Genomic DNA, 17991 nt, shown 5'->3' on the forward strand with positions numbered 1-17991 from the left:
AAAGACCTACAACCAAGACTGCTCTACTTAGCAAAGCTATCATTTAGAATTGAAGAGCAGATAAAGAGCTTTTCAGAGAAGAAAAAGCAAAAGGAGTTATTATTATCAAACCAGTATTAACAAGACATGTTAAAGGTACTTCTTTAAGAAAGAAGGAAAAAAAATCAAAGATATAAATAATAAAATGGCAATAATTACATATCTACCAATAATTACTTTAAGTGAAAATGGATTAAATGCTCCAATCAAAAGATAGGGTGCTGCCTATAAGACACCTACTTCAGGTTGAAAGACACACAGACAAAGGGATGAAAAAAGTATTTCAGACAAATGGAAATGAAAGCAAAAAGCTGGAGGTAACAATACTTATATCAGACAAAATGAATTTTAAAACAAAGGCTATAATGAGACAAAGGACCCAGCAAATCTAAAGACACCCAAAACACTAATTCAAAAGACACATGCATGCTTATGTTTGTTGCAGCATTATTTATGGAAGCACCTAATTGATATTTTAAAAACATATGGGTACTACTTACATTAAAATTGTTTATTTTAATTATTAGTTATTTTTGTCCCCTCACATTTCAAATTGGTACATTAGTACATGGGAAAGGTAGGTTTACACATCAGGATGGCACAAACCTATTTTAAATATAATTCTAAAGCTTAAAAAATACAAATTTGCATATTTTGTTCCTATACATTATCTGTGGCCCAGTATTTTTTCCTTTGCTTCTTTGTTCTAAGTCCCTATTCTTGGGGGAAATCCTTTCTTTAGTTTCTAATTCCATGTGTATAAATGGGATATTAAGATTTTAAGATTTATTTGATCAGGTTAAAAGATTGTCTCCTTTAGAAACAAAGTACCCACTAAAATTTTTAGGGTTTTATTAAAAAACTAGGGGCCCGGTGCACGAAATTCGTGCACTGGGTGTGTGTGTGTGGCGGGGGGGAGTGTCCCTCAGCCCAGCCTGCCCCCTCTCACATACTGGGAGCCCTCAGGCGTTGACCCCCATCACCCTCCAATCGCAGGATCGGCCCCTTACCCAGGCCTGACGCCTCTGGCCTAGGCGTCCGGCTCAGGCAGCGGGGACCCGCAGCTGCAGCGGCCCCACGATCGTGGGCTTCGCTTTAGGCCCAGGCAAGGGACCCCTAGCTCCTGGGACTGCCAGGTTCGACCGTGCCCAGCTCACATCGCTGGCTCCACCCCTACTTCCTGCTATCACTGGCCAGGGCGGAAAAGGCACCTGATTCTCCGATCATGGCTGGGGGGCAGGGCAAAGGCGGCCCCAGGGCCGCCTTTGCCCTGCCCCCCAGCTCTTAGCTCCCCCCTGGGTTTCCAATCACTGTCAGTGGCAGGGGGCTTCTTCCTGCTTTCCCTTTCACCTCCCTGCATTGTGCCTACATATGCAAATTAACCGCCATCCTGTTGGCAGTTACCTGCCAATCTTAGTTGGCAGTTAATTTGCATATAGCCCTGATTAGCCAATGAAAAGGGTAGCTCGTATGCCAATTACCATTTTTCTCTTTTATTAGTGTTGATAAGTCCTGTAAGAATGTAAAAGATATTCTTCCCTGTTCTTAAAAAAAATAAACAAAACATTTTTCTGGTGATTCGGGAGAATTATACTATGAATATCAGATGATGTGCCTCATTATGTGGACTTCTCCCTTATATTTCTGTGGCTGAATAGAATGTTAAACCACTTAAAGATATGTTTTACCTGAAACAGTAACAGAATAAATAGTCCAGATTTGTACCAAGAAAGTAACAAATCTTGGAATTTCTGTCTAGGTCTCCATCCCATCTTCTAGGCATGTTGTGTTATCTTTGATTTATATTTAATTCTGATAGTTAACATCATTGCAAAATCTCCATGTTGTGTGTGAGTTCATGTACATGTGCAAGAGAGAGAATAGGAGGAAGGGGAAGGGAAGAAGGAAATACAGTGAGCCATACTTTAAAAATATCCTTTAGCTAGCTGTTCAGAGTGGCACTTGTTAATTTGAGCACTAAGGAGAGAGTTGTGGAGAGAGAACTCCACACTTATCTTCAATAAGGGCGAGAGAAAGGATACATAAGAGGAAGGATGTAGTTGTCATTCAGTAAATGTTTTTTGAGTTGTCTGCTCTGGCATGATGCTGTGCAGTAAATAAAAACCTTGATATGAAATATGAAGAAGATGTATTTTAAAATCATTCTTACATTACTGAGTTCATTGGAATATTTGGTGTTTTTATTTGAAAGTTCCAAAGATGTTTGACATTAGTTTCATTAAGATTATAATTGTGCCTATATTTTTAAAATAAGTCTAATGAGATCTGGTAACTACATATTGAATTTTGTTTTCATTTATATATTTTTAAAAGATTTAGAGCTTTAGTAAAATTCACTGAATCTTTAGTAAATAGATTTTGGAGTAGCTAAAACTTGGTCAGACAACAAATATAAATCTGATAGGAACAATATGTATATTTGACAGACATAGCCTGAAATGAACAGGTGATAAACAACTACAAGCATAGAGGCTCTACCCACATTGATACTCTGTTTCTAGAGCTAATGATCAAACTTTGGTCATAAGTTTTCTGCAACTGAAGGGAATTGGAAACATAAATATTTAGAGGCAAATTATTTGGGGACATTGAATTTTTTGCGAATTTTAGCTGTGCTCTGCACAGTTTTTTCAGTGTTTTGTGTTAAGCCAATGAGTGCAAACAGTAACTGTAATGGTTATGGTTCTGGAGTAATTATTCTGAAAATTATAGTTAAATTTTTGTGGCTCTTTATTTGACTTCTGTGTTAATCTAGGACTATGGTGACTGATGGGCTTTATACAGCTGCACTGTCTTGGATGAGAAGCTGTGGCTCAAAGATGTATTTCTCTATCTTGTCTGTGAATTCCCAGAGCAAATGCAGTTATTCTATTCTTTACCTCCTCTTTCTCCCAGCTGAGCAAAAAATTCACAGCAGAAGCTGTTTTTGTCCTGTTGATGAAAATAAACAAATAGGCTCTGAATGTGTTAGCTCATGCTCAATTCCGAAAGTGCATTACATACTGCTGTGGTTTGAATATGTCCCCCAAGTTCAGGTTGAAACCTAATGCCCAAGGTGATGGTATTAGGAAATGGGCCTTTGGGAGGTGACTAGGTCATGAGTGTGGAGCCCTCATGAATGGGATTAGTGCCGTAAAAGAGGCTCAAGGAGCTCTTTAGCCCCGTCCACCAGGTGAGGATACCTTGAGTGACTGTGTTGGCACTTTGATCTCTAGATCTGTGAGAAATAAATGTCTTGTTTATAAGCCACCTAATCTCTAGTATTTTGTGACAGCTATCTGAATGGCCGACCATTAGTATCTTTCATAGTTGCTCTCATCTATCATATTTGTAGGTTATATGTATTTAAAACAATCTAGACAATTAAAGAAGGCAAAATATAGGATGAGAAATAATGGGATATTGGGGGGAGATTGGCAGAAAGTTGATTGGCAGGCTAGATAGAAGACTTTGATAAAAGGAATAATAAAATAATGAAAAAAATAAAAGCAAAAACCGGGCATGTTTGTAGATTATCAATCTGTTGAAGAAATAAACATATAGGACAGAAAACCATATAAACATATAGGTAAACACCTGAAATTGCTGCCTCGCACAACCACTTCAAAACTACAAATAAAATACAAACCGGACATCATCCAGAACCACAGGAAGGCTGGCTGAGTGGAACTTCTACAACTAGAAGGAAAGAGAAAAGCACAGTGAGACTTAGAGGAAGTGCGGAAGTAAAGTGCAGAGGTACGGAGGCGCATGCGGAAAGGGCTGGCAACTGAGGAAGTGGTTGTCTTTTTCAGTCGGGAGGGAGACACAAGCTCCTGACTGCTCTGAACTCCAGTTCCGGGCGAGTCTCTGGGGACCCAGACTCATACCGGAAGAAACTGGACTATCTGGCATCGAGTGGAACTCGAGGGCGGCTTTCTCTCAGAGGTGCTTGCAGCTATTACCGAGGGACACTGAGACCTGGGGCCTCATAGGGCAGGATCAGCCATAGCTGTTTGCTCTGCCCTGTTGATTCCCTGAGACCCCACCCCACCCAAGCTGTGCGCAGAGGCTTTTGCATATGAATGACCTGGTCCTTTGCAATCTAAAATTACCTAACAAACCGCAGCTGGGTCAGAGAGACCCAGAACATCCAAAAGAAGGCCCAAGGCCCCACAGCAGCTTGCATTGCTTCACAGCTGGGCCTCATCTGGGCACCTCCAAATCCCAAACAAAGAAGAGGAATCTGAAGATCTCTCCATAGCTCCTGCTGGGTAGCCTCAGGCAGAGGCTAAATTAGCACCTCCTTAGAGATCCAAGTGCCAGTGTACCCAGTGGTCAGAGTGGGACCATCCAGATTACAACTCCTCAGATCCATAAGGGACACACTCAGGGGGCAGACTCAGTGAGCACCAAAGCCACACTGAAGCAAGTCTTGCCCCAGAAGGGTGTCTCCAGCACAGAAGTTCTCCCACCGTAGACACAGCTGATTCTCACAGCCAGTTGGCCTGGAGCTCAATTCCTCCCAGTGATACCAATAACAATCAAGGCTTAACTGTGCACACAGTCCACAAAGGGGTGCACCAAGAGTGTCTACCTCAGGTAATTCGGGAGGCTGAGCCACTGGGCCCTATAGAACACCTAGCACAGAAAGCCACTCTATCAACACAGGGAAACAGCCAAAATGTGGAGACAAAGAAACAGGTCACAAATGACAGAAATGGAGGAAAGAAAACTACTGGATATAGAGTTCAAAACCACGGTTATAAGGTTTTTCAAGAATTTTCTAGAAATCGCCAATAAATTTAGTGAGACCCTCAATAAATCTAGTGAGACCCTCGAGGATATGAAAAAGGACCAACTAGAAATTAAGCATACACTGACTGAAATAAAGAATATTATACAGAGATCCAACAGCAGACTAGAGGATCACAAGAATCAAGTCAAAGATTTGAAATACGAAGAAGCAAAAAACACCCAACCGGAAAAACAAAAAGAAAAAAGAATCCAAAAATATAAAGATAGTGTAAGGAGCCTCTGGGACAACTTCAGGCGTACCAACATCTGAATTATGGGTGTGCCAGAAGAAGAGAGAGAGCAAGATATTGAAAACCTATTTGAAGAAATAATGACAGAAAACTTCCCCTACCTGGTGAAAGAAATAGACTTACAAGTCCAGGAAGCGCAGAGAACCCCAAACAAAAGGAATCCAAAGAGGACCACACCAAGACACATCATAATTAAAATGCCAAGAGCAAAAGACAAAGAGAATCTTAAAAGCAGCAAGAGAGAAACAGTCAGTTACCTACAAGGGAGTACCCATACGACTGTCAGCTGATTTCTCAACAGAAACTATGCAGGCCAGAAGGGAGTGGCAAGAAATATTCAAAGTGATGAATAGCAAGAACCTACAACCAAGATTACTCTACCCAGCAAAGCTATCATGCAGAATTGAAGGTCAGATAAAGAGCTTCACAGATAAGAAAAAGCTAAAGGAGTTCACCACCACCAAACCAGTATTATATGAAATGTTGAAAGGTATTCTTTAAGAAGAGGAAGGAGAAAAAGGTAAAGATACAAGTTATGAACAACAAATACATATCTATCAACAAGTGAATCTAAAAATCAAGTGAATAAAAAATCTGATGAACAGAATAAATGGTGAATATAATAGAATCAGGGCATAGAAAGGGAGTGGACTGACAATTCTCGGGGGGAAAGGGGTGTGGGGGGTGCAGGAAGAGACTGGACAAAAATCGTACACCTATGGATGAGGACAGTGGTTGGGGTAAGGGCAGAGGGTGGGGTGGGAACTGGGTGGAGGGGAGCTATGGGGTGGGGAAAAAAGGAACAACTGTAATAATCTGAACAATAAAGATTTAATAAATTAAAAAGAAATAAACATATATACCTGTTATCCCTTCTCCTTGAAAACAAACAAGCTTAAAATAGATCCTCTCTAAAGGTTGCATGGATAGAACATTTTTGTGTATAAGATACTGTTAAAATAAAAACATTCAAACCTGTAAAGAATTTTTGTGAGTTTATTTGAGTCAAACTGTCGACAATTACCAGGAAGCAGTATCTCAATGGATTGGGATAATGCTCCAGAGAATGGTGGTTTCTCATCTATTTTTATACATTGAAATCAAAGGAGGGGAAGTAGGTGGGTTACATGAAATCCATTGGAGATAGATTAGAGAGGTGGTTGAAAGCAAAGGCGGGGGGGCGGGGGGGACCTGGGACTGGATAAAAAGTGAAATGATAGACGGATAGTTAAAAATCAACAATTAACATGATAGCAACAATGAAGGAATTTGTGGTATCTGCCTTGGTGCCCAGGCACATTAGGTTGTGCCCTAAGAGGTCTGGAAAAAGGGAAGTTGCAAATTATCCAAACATTTCAAGGATACATTATTGTAGATGCAAAAAGGCGGATAAGCTCATTTAAGATAAAGGTTGACCTTGTCAGGAAAAATACCGGTCTAGGACATGACTACCCACTATAACTGCTTTTAGTTAAAGTTTTAATTTCACATCATCCTTTGTGGTTACTTTAGGTCTTTAAGTTTGCAAGACTGCCATGCAGGCCTTCCCTGAACTTGTCAGGCATGTGGCATTCCCCCACACCCCCCCTTCACAATACTGTAAATTGTTTATTTATAAATACCTATGAGAGAGATCTGGTAGGTGTGTATAGTACAGAGTGCAATGAAGAGAGTCCTAGTCCTGGCCCTACTGCTATTTCACTTCACTGAGTTTTCTTATCTTAAGAAGGAGATTAGAGTAGATGTTCCTGTAGGTCCCATTCACATTCTCCTAAACTTGCACCCAAATGGTGTGGGACATGGAGAAGTCCCTCTTCTTAACAGCGAGGGCACTGTCTGGTAAACTGAGTGCCAACCATGTAAAAATGCTATTCCCTAAGTATTTTTGTTTCCTAAAAAATCAGGAACCATCGAGGGAAAAGAAATTGCCCACCACACATTTTTTTTCAATCTGCAAAGAAACCTTCAGAGCAGATTTAAGCCTGGATCAACCTCTTTATATTAGTTTATATTACCTTCCATTTCTTTTTTAATAGCTGCATAGTACTCCATTGTGTAGATGAATAATGTTTTATTCACCAGATCTGTTATGTGTTGCTGACCTTGGGCTATTTCAAAGAGTGCCATAATAAATTACTGTGTTTTAATGAAAACATAAATTTATTTCTCTCTTAGGGTTCTGTGAGTAACGGGGATCAATTGATGGGATTCAGGGGTTCTCAGTTGGATTCTCTCGGGCAATTGTAGATGGAAGGTGGGGCTGAAGTCTCTTCAGCCAGAGTGCAAGGAGCTTAAATCAAAAGCGTGGTGGCCCAAGGACAGTGAGTGCCCTTCTCACTGTCCTCCTGGGTCAGAAGCAGCAACCAGCTATCAGAGAAAAGGTTCCCAGTATTTGGAGGACAGGCTCTTTTGCCCACCTTGGCTCCTGCAAGCTCTGTGCAAGCTGCACCAGGAACAAGTGTATCGCCGCCTGTCGTGTGACTGGGGTGGAGGAAGGGCAGCTGCTACTGAGCTGAGCTAAAATTAACCACAGTATACTGTTCAAGTCTTCCCCTGGGAGCTGGGAGCCTTCAGTAGACTCCAGAGTTCCAAAATAGTGACGTCAGGTAGATGCCGTAGTGCAGCGGTTGCCTAGGTGGGGAGACAGATTCTTCCTGCTCCGGGTCTTCCCAGAATCCTCTGTCTGTGCATATGTTGTTTGTATTGTTGGGGACATACCTTCAGGGTGAGATCCTAGTAATGGGATTGCTAAAATAAATACAGACGTAACCTAGTTAGATATTGCAAAGTACTTTCTGTGGAGTTGTGCAATTTTACATTCCCATAAGCAGTGGATGAAGTGCCTGTGTCCTGCAGCCTCACCAGCAATGCATTGTCAAGCTTTTGAGTTTTTGCTGATCTGGGATGAGTAATCATATTTTAATGTAGAGGTAAACTAAAGCCCAAGGAGAGAAAACAATATACAAAACTGAATTTCTAGTTTAGAAAAAATGCTTTAATACAGTGTGGAAAATAGTGTTTGAATATGAAACTGGACAGTCAGTGGGTCCATGCTGCCTGTTAAGCAGAGTCAGGCTTGACTCCTATATGAGCATTTATTCCAATACTGCCAGCAGTATGGGAGAGCAGCAGGTCATCCGCAGAAGTCTGCTCTGCAGCCTCCCATAAGCCAGCTGCTCTTATAGGGTAAGACAAAGATTTCATGGGAAAGTAGGAATTACAGGCATGGGGAAGTAAGCAGTGCAGGCTGGGGTGGGACTCCATTGTTTGGGCAACAAGGTTGTTAATCTTTCCATGATAATAGGCAGTTCTTGAATGGGAATGGGCCACATTCCAAGGTTGACTTCCCAGGTCTAAGGTTGGCTCCCAGGTTCCCAGGGGCATACAACTCCCAGCCAGGTTAGATTGTTCTTTATTTTATCCAGAACAAGGCAATCATGGTTAACAGAGCATGATGAATATTTCCCATAACCAAAGCTAGTCCCCAATATTCTATTTTTGCTTCTAACAAAGCCATATATCTCTTTTAAGGGTTGAATACCTGCATTAAGTACCATGCCAAAACCTTTTCCTAATTTGTAGTTCTGCCTGGGGTATTACTCTAGTCTGACTCATTGGTTGCAGTGAGTTTCAGTCACAAAGAAGGGAGGCGGTGCCCGTGAGAATGTGTGTTCCACAGTGGAGAGTGCCGGCCTGAAGGTGGCCTCTGTCACCACCCGTCTTACCAGCTGTTGTCTCCGCACCTCTTAGGCTCCTCTGCACATCAGCCTCAAGATCGCCATGTGTGCTGAGTTCCTCTTTTTCGATAGTGTCTGTTCTGAGTTCAGCTTACACATGTGCCAGGATGGACACGCCATTCTGTTACCTAAATGTGACCTTTTGGCTTCAGCCCTTTGCAGCTGACAAGTGTCTTCTCTTGCTGTTTTTTAGTCACATTTCAAAAAAAATCATTGGCTCAGGCCATCTTTTTGTGCCACTTCTGATCGTTGTTCTTATTGTGCCACTTCCGATCGTTGTTCTTAGCTAAACTGTAAAGTGGCTTTCTTGGATCAGGTGTCAAGCCCCTTAAGGATGTCAGGGAGGGAGCAGGAGAGCAGCAGGGAAATAGCAAGGAACCATGGATGGGACAGGTTCCCCTTGGTGAGTGAGGGGCAGGATAGAGCTGAATGCATAACACATTCTTTCTCTGTATACCGTTTGTTTTTTCAATAGAGTACTTCAGGTAAATACTTAGTAGTGCAGATTGAATAGTGTAGGAAACTAGCTAATATTTAGGTGTCCAGTTGCCTGAGAAGTATGCTGCTATTTTCTGTTCCCATTGTGACTTCAGTAGCATGGTGTGGCAGAAAGGCCACTATACTAGAGGCCAGCAGTCTTAGATTCTGGACCTGAGTTTGCTGCTCTGGAAGGCTGCACTTTCTTCACCAGATAAATCTTTAAAAGTAGAGTAGTTTCTAAGGTACTGCTAGGTCTAGCTAAAAAATCTGTGACTCAAATTGTTCTATACCGAGCTGGGGGAGGTAATTTCCACAGCACAGTTAGAATACAATCATAAGTTCAGGTTAATGTAAAAAAAATGAGAAAGATATGAGAGCGATTGGGCCCTTAAATTAGAAAAAGATAGGGGAGTTTTGTAGTGAACCAAATTCTCCTCATTTGAACTTGTTTTATTGGAAATGGGATGATCTTCATAAACTGATTTAAGTTGGATATTACAGTCACAAACTGTAATATCCCAAGTTGTACATAAGTAGTATAATATTATAAGTGTAATATTGAAGTTTGAAATGCTCTTTATCTTCCATGCTTATAAAAAAATCATAGTTGGATATTCAGAATAGTTAAGTAACATGGTTTCCTTTACTTTTTAGGATTTAAGTGCCCTGTATGCTCAAAATTTGTGCCCTCAGATGAAATGGATTTACATCTTGTGATGTGTTTAACAAAGCCAAGAATAACCTATAATGGTAAGTCCTGTGCTTCAATGTTTTAAATGAGGATTACTTAGATTTAATGAACTTCATGTTTCAGGTAACATTTAAAAGGACAGGAAGCACCACCATGAGCCTTGAAGGCCCACTGGTGCTCTAATTAGGCCTGGTGCTTTAAAGGGTTGTACCATTATTTCCTGACCACAGTGTCTCTAGATATTCAAAACCCTGGAAGAGATTTTCCATGTGGTTTTGGTACATTTTGAAATAGACTTGAAAAAAAAAAATCAAATCGTTCACTCCTGACTTTAAATAAATGGGATAAAATAAAGGAAAAATGAGAGCTTTTCCCAAAATTTCATGAATAGAAGGACAAACTTCAAAAGTGTATGAGAAATTTTAGATTTTTCAGATGTACAATTTGGTTTGAAATAGAATAAGTCGGAAGAGTACCAGTAAACAGTGAATCCAATTGATAGGTTGACTTAATTCAACAAATGTTTTGTGAATACTCTCAAGGTATGGTGTTAGGAACTTGAGATGAAACTGACTAAAACAGAGATGGATCCTACAATCTTGGATCCATCCAAAGGTTGATCAACGTAGGAGTATTTAACAATCTGGGATTTCTACTCATTAAAAAAAAAATGTTGGGAGAGGTAGAATTTAGCACTGAAATGGTCATGTTACTTTGAGTAGCTTTTTTTTCCAAATTGGTTTAGGAGTCTCTGATAAGATAGTGTTTCAGCCACACTGTTATAGTGGTGACAGTAGAGCACTTTTTCCCATTCATTTTCCGTGAGTAAGTAAAAAATAGGGTTTAGTAAATGTACCTGTTGATTATATCCATACCTTTTTATATTATGAAATTGAATTGGCTACTTTGCATAATCTAGTTGAATTTCAGTTACTTAAGAAATAAAAAGCATTTCCATTTTACCTCAAATTTGAGGTAAAAGTGGTTGGGCTTGTTTCTTATCTTTACTCCATTATCTTATTGTTACTCTATTATTATGTTTATTATCGGTCTCTTTAAAGTAAATATCCTTAAATCTTAATACTCTGGCCTTGAACTTTAAAAGCACAAATGTATTTCTTTTGACCATGTGAAATAGTTGTACACAGTCTTAGTATTCTGTACATTTACTTTTTGTATAATATATTTAGAAAGCAGTCTTTTGTGTGTCAATATTTGGCTAAAGTCATTAAAGTTTTATATATCACTTATGTGGTATCTTAACCAATAGGTAGTCTTCTGCTTGGGGATACTGTAAACAAAAGATTTAGGTGAGTCAGAATCTTTGAAACAGACCCTTTTTAGTCACCTGGACTCCTCACAGCTTTATATTTGAATTCATAGAAGTTGATTCCTTAGAGAAATGTGCATCTAAATTGTGTTGTTAAACAAAATTCAGCTGAATACATTTGAAGATCTAATTGACTTTATCCAGTGATTCAAGAATCAGGCAGCATCCCATCTAGCTGATACTGGGGCTGTACATAATGAAGGGCTTTTATAGCAAAGGTGGGGCCAGATAAGGAAGTTGTTAGGAAAGAGCCAATAGTTTCAGGCAAGGTCATCTTTCTTTGCAGCGGTTCTCAACCTGTGGGTCACGACCATCGGTACACACAGATAGCATATCAGATATTTACATTACGATTCATAACAGTAGCAAAATTACAGTTATGAAGTAGCAACGAAAATAATTTTATGGTTGGGGGTCACCACAACATGAGGAACTGTATTAAAGGGTCGCGGCATTAGGAAGGTGGAGAACCACTGCTTTAGGGGAAGATGGGTCTGTCTGACAGATTACCTCACTACTGTTGATCAGCTAATTTCAGATTGACTGGTTATAGGTTACATTCCTGGGAGAGGCAGAAATTGCAATTACAGTGGGGCCTTGACTTAACGAGTGTCCCGACTAACGAGTTTTTCGAGATACAAGCCATCTCTCGGCCAATTTTTTGCTTTGAGTTGCGAGCTAAAATTCAGGTTACGAGCCAGCTTCAGATACCCCACCGCTAGTTGGTGCAGCGAACATCACAGTGAACGCCACAACATTAGCCCAGCATCACGTGTCTCACTCGTTCACTGTTGATTTGACATGTGAGTAATTTGAGTTACGAGCTCGGTCACGGAACGAATTAAACTCGTAAGTCAAGGCCCCACTGTACGTGAGGTATTAAGCCTTGATTTGCTGACTTGGGACTTAACACAAGTGACTCCATCTTTGGCCTGTTATCTCTTTTTTAACAACTCAAAAGAGAATTTTATTCAGCATAGTGCTTATTAATTTATACCTTTTGCAGCCTTATCTAAAGTAGCTAGATCTGAATTTTTGAATTTTATTTGTTATATGTATATTGACTTAACTATACAAACATTCACAGTTAGCAAGGAGAACTGGACTTGTTTTTCATGCTGGATATATTTATAGTCAAATTCCAGAAGAGGATGAATTATAGAAATTTGAATATAAGTTGGTAATGTGGAGTTTCAAATTCATACTCACAGAGATGATAGTCTAAATGTTAGACTAGCCCACAACAACTTAAAAAAAAATCTGTGAATATATCAAAATACCAAGTCCAGTAACTGAAGAACAGAATTGACTGTCAAGGTGGAAGCTCCTCAGGGTTTAGGCAGCTGGCTCAGCAGAGGTTCAGATAGGAGTTCCAAAGTGATCACAGAGGGAGTGATTCAGAGTGTTGTGAGTGGTTATCTACTGCTGGTGGCATTTTGGCAGGATGGGAAAAATTTCAAAATGCCACAATGAGTGTCCGTATGTATAGGCTGCCCTTAAATCAGGGACTGCCTATCTCATATACCATTCCCTCTTTCATGTACTTCCGTTTATACACCTAGTAATTCATTGTGTCGTCTGTGAACATGATACAAATTTTATGAGCATACTCCCTCTTCATTTCCTTGTCCCCCATCTTCTAAAACACATGAGATAAATATTGTCAGCAAATTCTTAGTCTTGGTTTTGTTGGTTTTTAAACTTCACTGGATCTTAGCATGTTTTGTGTCTATTATAAAGTTCAGTTTTTATTTTAGAATTCTGTGATTGAGGGCAGTAAGATTTGTATTTAAGAAAACTTTGTTTTATTTTTAATTGGTATTATTTGTGTGTGTGCACTTGTACCTGGAGGAGGGGTAGCTTGAAATAAGTTTGTCTTCTGAGAATTCATTATAAACTCATGTAGTGAATCAAAGCAGAGCCTTTTCAAGTCATCAGAAAGAAGATGTTAAATTGACATATTTGAAGAAATATGTATTGAGTCATTTGGAAGGGAACTTGTTCTGTAATGAAAGTGAGTTATAAGGATCCCACCTTGTGAGAAAGTGCTGTCACGCTCACTGGAATGTGGAGGTACATTGCAGCGGGCGCTCTATTCCAGTGTGCTCCTGAGCCTTCAGGTGGCCTGGCTTTCCATGTGTGCTGGTGCAGGCAGGAACATGCTTTCTCCCTCTGTAGATACTGTCCGGCTTTTCAGCCAGTTGTGGTTCCCATTTTAAGTTATAAACTTGCTTTCTGCCTTACATACTACATTTTCTTGGTTTTAAGATACACATCCTTTACCCCCCCACACACACATTTTAATGTTTCTGAGTTCAGGATGTTTCCTGAATGGGCATGTCTCTTATAAGTGAGGTTAAAAAAAAATTGCCAGCAACCTCCAAGCAGAATTTTAAATAAGGAGGTGATTATTGCCAGAGTTTCTGTGAACTTGCCCTTCTGTGGAAGATTTGTTATGTATTTTATTTTTTTTGTAAGAGAACATTTATTTGATAAATTATAGAGGTAGAAGAAGTAATTTCTAGAAGAAATGTGCTTAGGAAACACGGTATAGAGGTAAAGGAAGGGCCAGTGGAGCTTGGGAGTGAGGAAGCTAATAATTACAGGCCTAGAGGGGTGGGGATTGGGGGGAGGTAAGGGAAAGGGAAAGGCAGGGATGTGTTCCCCGGAGAGAGAGTGTCAGATTTCTGTTAATTGATTTGGTGCCTGTGTGCATTTATTTGCATTGGTGATTTCTGTTGTTGAGTTTTAAGTGTGATTCCTGGTTGCAGTTTTAAATGACTTCATAGATTATAGGGCATCATTGAAGTGAAGATTTTTTTTTGTACTATAAATTGGCTGTCAAGCCATGAAGTAAAAAAATTAATTCAGTAGAAAGTGTCACATCTCTTATTCCATATTATGGAAATTTCAAAGTAGACAGTGTCCCAGAAGAGGTTGGCAAAACTATTCTAAAACCTACATGGGATTTCTATAGAAAAATAGTTACCTTCTGTCAATGTACCACAGCTGCTGCTGCTGCTGCTTCTTTTTTTTTAAATATATTTTTATTGTTTTCAGAGAGGAAGGAAGAGAGATAGAATCATCAATGATGAGAGGGAATCATTGATTGGCTGCTTCCTGCACACTCCCTACTGGGGATCGAGCCCGCAACGTGAGCATGTGCTCTTGACCAGAATTGATCCTGGGATCCTTCAGTCCACAGGCCAATGCTCTAGCCCAGCCGTGGGCAAACTACGGCCCGCGGGCCGGATCCGGCCCGTTTGAAATGAATAAAACTATTGAAAAAAAAGACCATACCCTTTTATGTAATGATGTTTACTCTGAATTTATATTAGTTCACACAAACACTCCATCCATGTTTTTGTTCCAGCCCTCCGGTCCAGTTTAAGAACCCATTGTGGCCCTCGAGTCAAAAAGTTTGCCCACCCCTGCTCTATCCACTGAGCCAAACCGGATAGGGCTACCACAGCTTCTTTATCCACTTATCTACTGATGGGCACTTGAGTTGCTGCTGATGGGCACTTGGGCTGCTTCCAAATATGGCCTATTGTAAATAATGCTGCAGTGAACATAGGTGTGTATATTCTTTTGAATTAGTGTTTTGGGCTTCCTCCGTCAAATTCCCAGACATGGAATCTATGAGGCAGAAGGCAGTTCCATTTTAAATTTTTTGAGGTAACTCCATACTGCTTTCCACAGTGGGTGCACCAATCTGCATTCCCACCTGCAGTGCACAAGGGTGCCCTTTTCTCCACATTCTTGCCAACATTTGTTATTTGTGGATTTATTGATGATAGCCATTCTGACAGGTGTGAGGTGATCTTACCTTTTGTGATAGTATGGATGGGCCTGGAGAATATTGTGCTAAGTGAAGTAAGCCACTCAGAGAAAGACAAGTACCATATGCTTTCACTTACATGTGGAATCCAAAGAACAAAATTAACAAAGTAGAAACAGACTCCTAGTTGTCAGAGGGGGGCAGGGGTAGAGGGGCTGGGTGAAAAAGGTGAGGGATTAAGGGAAAAAAAACAACCCACACAAAGACCTCATAGACAGACAATAGTATGGTCATTACCAGAGGGAAATGAGGGTGGGGGAAGGCAGGAAAGGGTAAAGGGGGATAGATGGTGATGAAAGAGACATGACTTGGGGTAGTGAACACACAATACAATATACAGATGATGTATTATAGAATTGTACACTTTAAACCTATATCATTTTACTAACTAATGCTAGTATATTCAATTTAAAACGTAAACTGACAAAAATAGTTACGTTCTATTGAAAGTGAACTTGCGATTAAAAATAAAAAATATATGAGGTGTGTCAGCAGATGTGATTAGAATTAGCACCCCAAGAACTTTAAAACTATAAATTATATTTCCAAATCATTAAAATCATAAAAGGATAAATAAGAAATAAGTAAAAACAAAGTATGTGTTTACTTTATAAAGATAATGGATCAGAAATGGTCATAATAAGAAACTTTACCGTGGTTAGTCCAGGGGTGGGCAAACTTTTTGACTCGAGAGCCACAATGGGTTCTTAAACTGGACCGGAGGGCCGGAACAAAAGCATGGATGGAGTCTTTGTGTGAATTAAAAAATTTCAAAGTAAACATCATTACATAAAAGGGTACGGTCTTTTTTTTCAATAGTTTTATTCATTTCAAACGGGCCGAACCCGGCCCGCGGGCTGTAGTTTGCCCACGGCTGGGTTAGTCTTATCCAGTTGCCAGAATTACACACACCTATGGCACTCAAATCATTTTTACATCTTTCTGTTAACATAGCTATTCAAAACACCAATTTACATTTAAAATGTTCTTAGCAGCATTACTTACAATAGCTAAGATCTGGAAACATCTCAACTGCCCATTAGCAGATGAGTGCATAAAAGAGCTGTGGTATATTTACACAATGGAATGCTGTGCAGCTGTGAAAAAGAAGGGTCTCTTACCCTTTGTGGCAGCATGGATGGACCTGGAGATTATTATGCTAAAAGAAATAAGCCAGTCAGAGAAAGACAAATATCACATGATCTCACTTACATGTGGAATCTAATGAACAAAAAAGTCCAGAGACATGGCTGCATGGAACAATCTCACAGATTTCAGAGGGAAGGGGAGGGGAGGGGAATTGGGAAGAGATTAACCAAATAATTTATATGCATACTAGAGGCCCCGTGCACAGATTCGTGTACCAGTGGGGTCCTTCGGCCTGGCCTGTGCCCTCTTGCAATCCGGGACCCCTCGGGGGATGTCAGAGAGTTAGTTTCGGCCCAATCTCCACAGGTGCACCGGTGGGGTCCCTTGGCCTGGCCTGTGGGGATTGGACCGAAACTGGCATATTAGCCTTTTATATAGATAGATATGCATAGCCCATGGACACAGACTGTAATGCCTTGAAGGCCTTGGTTGGGGCAGGTTCCGGAAGAAGGGGGGAAATGGGGGACATCTGTAATACTGTCAATAATAAAAATAAATATAAAAAGTTTATTTACAGACCAGTTTGGAGAATAGTATGGTACTTTATGTGGGAAATGGTTATGATGTGCTGGGAGGAGGAAGTTATCACAGAAGCATAGGAAGAATTGGGTTTAGTGATTGCTGGACTTGGCGAGGGAGGAGTCACCAGGACTGGAGGATTGGTGGTGGAGTGACTCAGTTTGTGGTAGAGAGCGTAGGAGAGCACCTAGCTGTTCTCCACAACATGCCAGGGATCGACCTTTCAGATGTAAAAATTATGAAATGTGATTTTTTTTAAAAGGATTTTTCTCAAGGAGAGGAGTTAAGGATTTTACAGAGGGTCATTGAGTATTTTGTTCACTTCAAGAAAGATGTTAGAACTGTTAAAATAAATGACTTGTGAATATTTTTTCAATGACCACTTATTGCTTGTATAACGTTTTTTTAAAAAATGCCTTTTCTCTCCTCCCCCTTCCCCCATAAGTCACTTTGGCCCTGATAATTCAGAACACTTCCTGGATTTGCCTAGAGTGGCCTTGAGAAGTATCTCCCCAGACACTCACTCAGGGCTTGGTTTCAGGGTAGGCTCTGCCTTTGGAGAATTGTATTTAACTCTTAACATCTTAACAGTGTATTAAGGTAATGTAAGATTAAAAGTAAAAAAGAAAAATATTCTAGATAGTCTTATTCCTTTGCCATCTAAATATTTATAGTATTTATGATTTACTTCATTTCTTCCATTTTCTGCTAAACTGATTTTGGGATCTCCAGTGTTCTTGATCCTTCAGCACCTCCTAGATCAGTGGTTCTCAACCTTCCTAATGCCGTGACCCTTTAATACAGTTCTCATGTTGTGGTGACCCCCAACCACAAAATTATTTTCGTTGCTACTTCATAATTGTAATTTTGCTACTGTTATAATCGTAATGTAAATACCTGATATGCAGGATGTATTTAGGCGACCCCTGTGAAAGGGTTGTTCGACCCCCAAAGGGTTGCGACCCACAGGTTGAGAACCGCAGTCCTAGATTATAGTTACTTTTATCTTAACCCCTTTAAACTGTACTCCTTAGCATTCACCTCACTTCCTAGCACTTCCCTTGTAATGCTTTTTTACTGAAAAAATCTTTGACACCAGTTCTTGGTTTTGAAATAGCATTCTCTGGTAGAGAGAATCAGGGCTCCTTGAAGAAAGG

At 40.1% G+C, this 17991-nt stretch overlaps 1 protein-coding gene across 4 annotated transcripts in view; it reads left to right on the forward strand.

The window, feature by feature from the left end:
• The window catches only part of ZNRF2 (zinc and ring finger 2), a 74524-nt gene that overhangs the window by 39259 nt on the left and 17274 nt on the right, over positions 1 to 17991 (forward strand). For all 4 annotated transcript variants that reach the window (XR_009454788.1, XR_009454789.1, XM_059712675.1 and 1 more), the window contains exon 2: positions 9959 to 10054. Coding sequence is in view for 2 of the 4 variants with exons in the window: in XM_059712675.1 (XP_059568658.1) it covers positions 9959 to 10054 (96 nt within the window). In the remaining 2 variants the exon portion in view is untranslated. The remainder of the gene's footprint in view (positions 1 to 9958; positions 10055 to 17991) is intronic.

The sequence above is a fragment of the Myotis daubentonii genome, chromosome 10 (genome assembly GCF_963259705.1).
Source record: "Myotis daubentonii chromosome 10, mMyoDau2.1, whole genome shotgun sequence".
Classification (NCBI taxonomy): Eukaryota; Metazoa; Chordata; class Mammalia; order Chiroptera; family Vespertilionidae; genus Myotis; species Myotis daubentonii.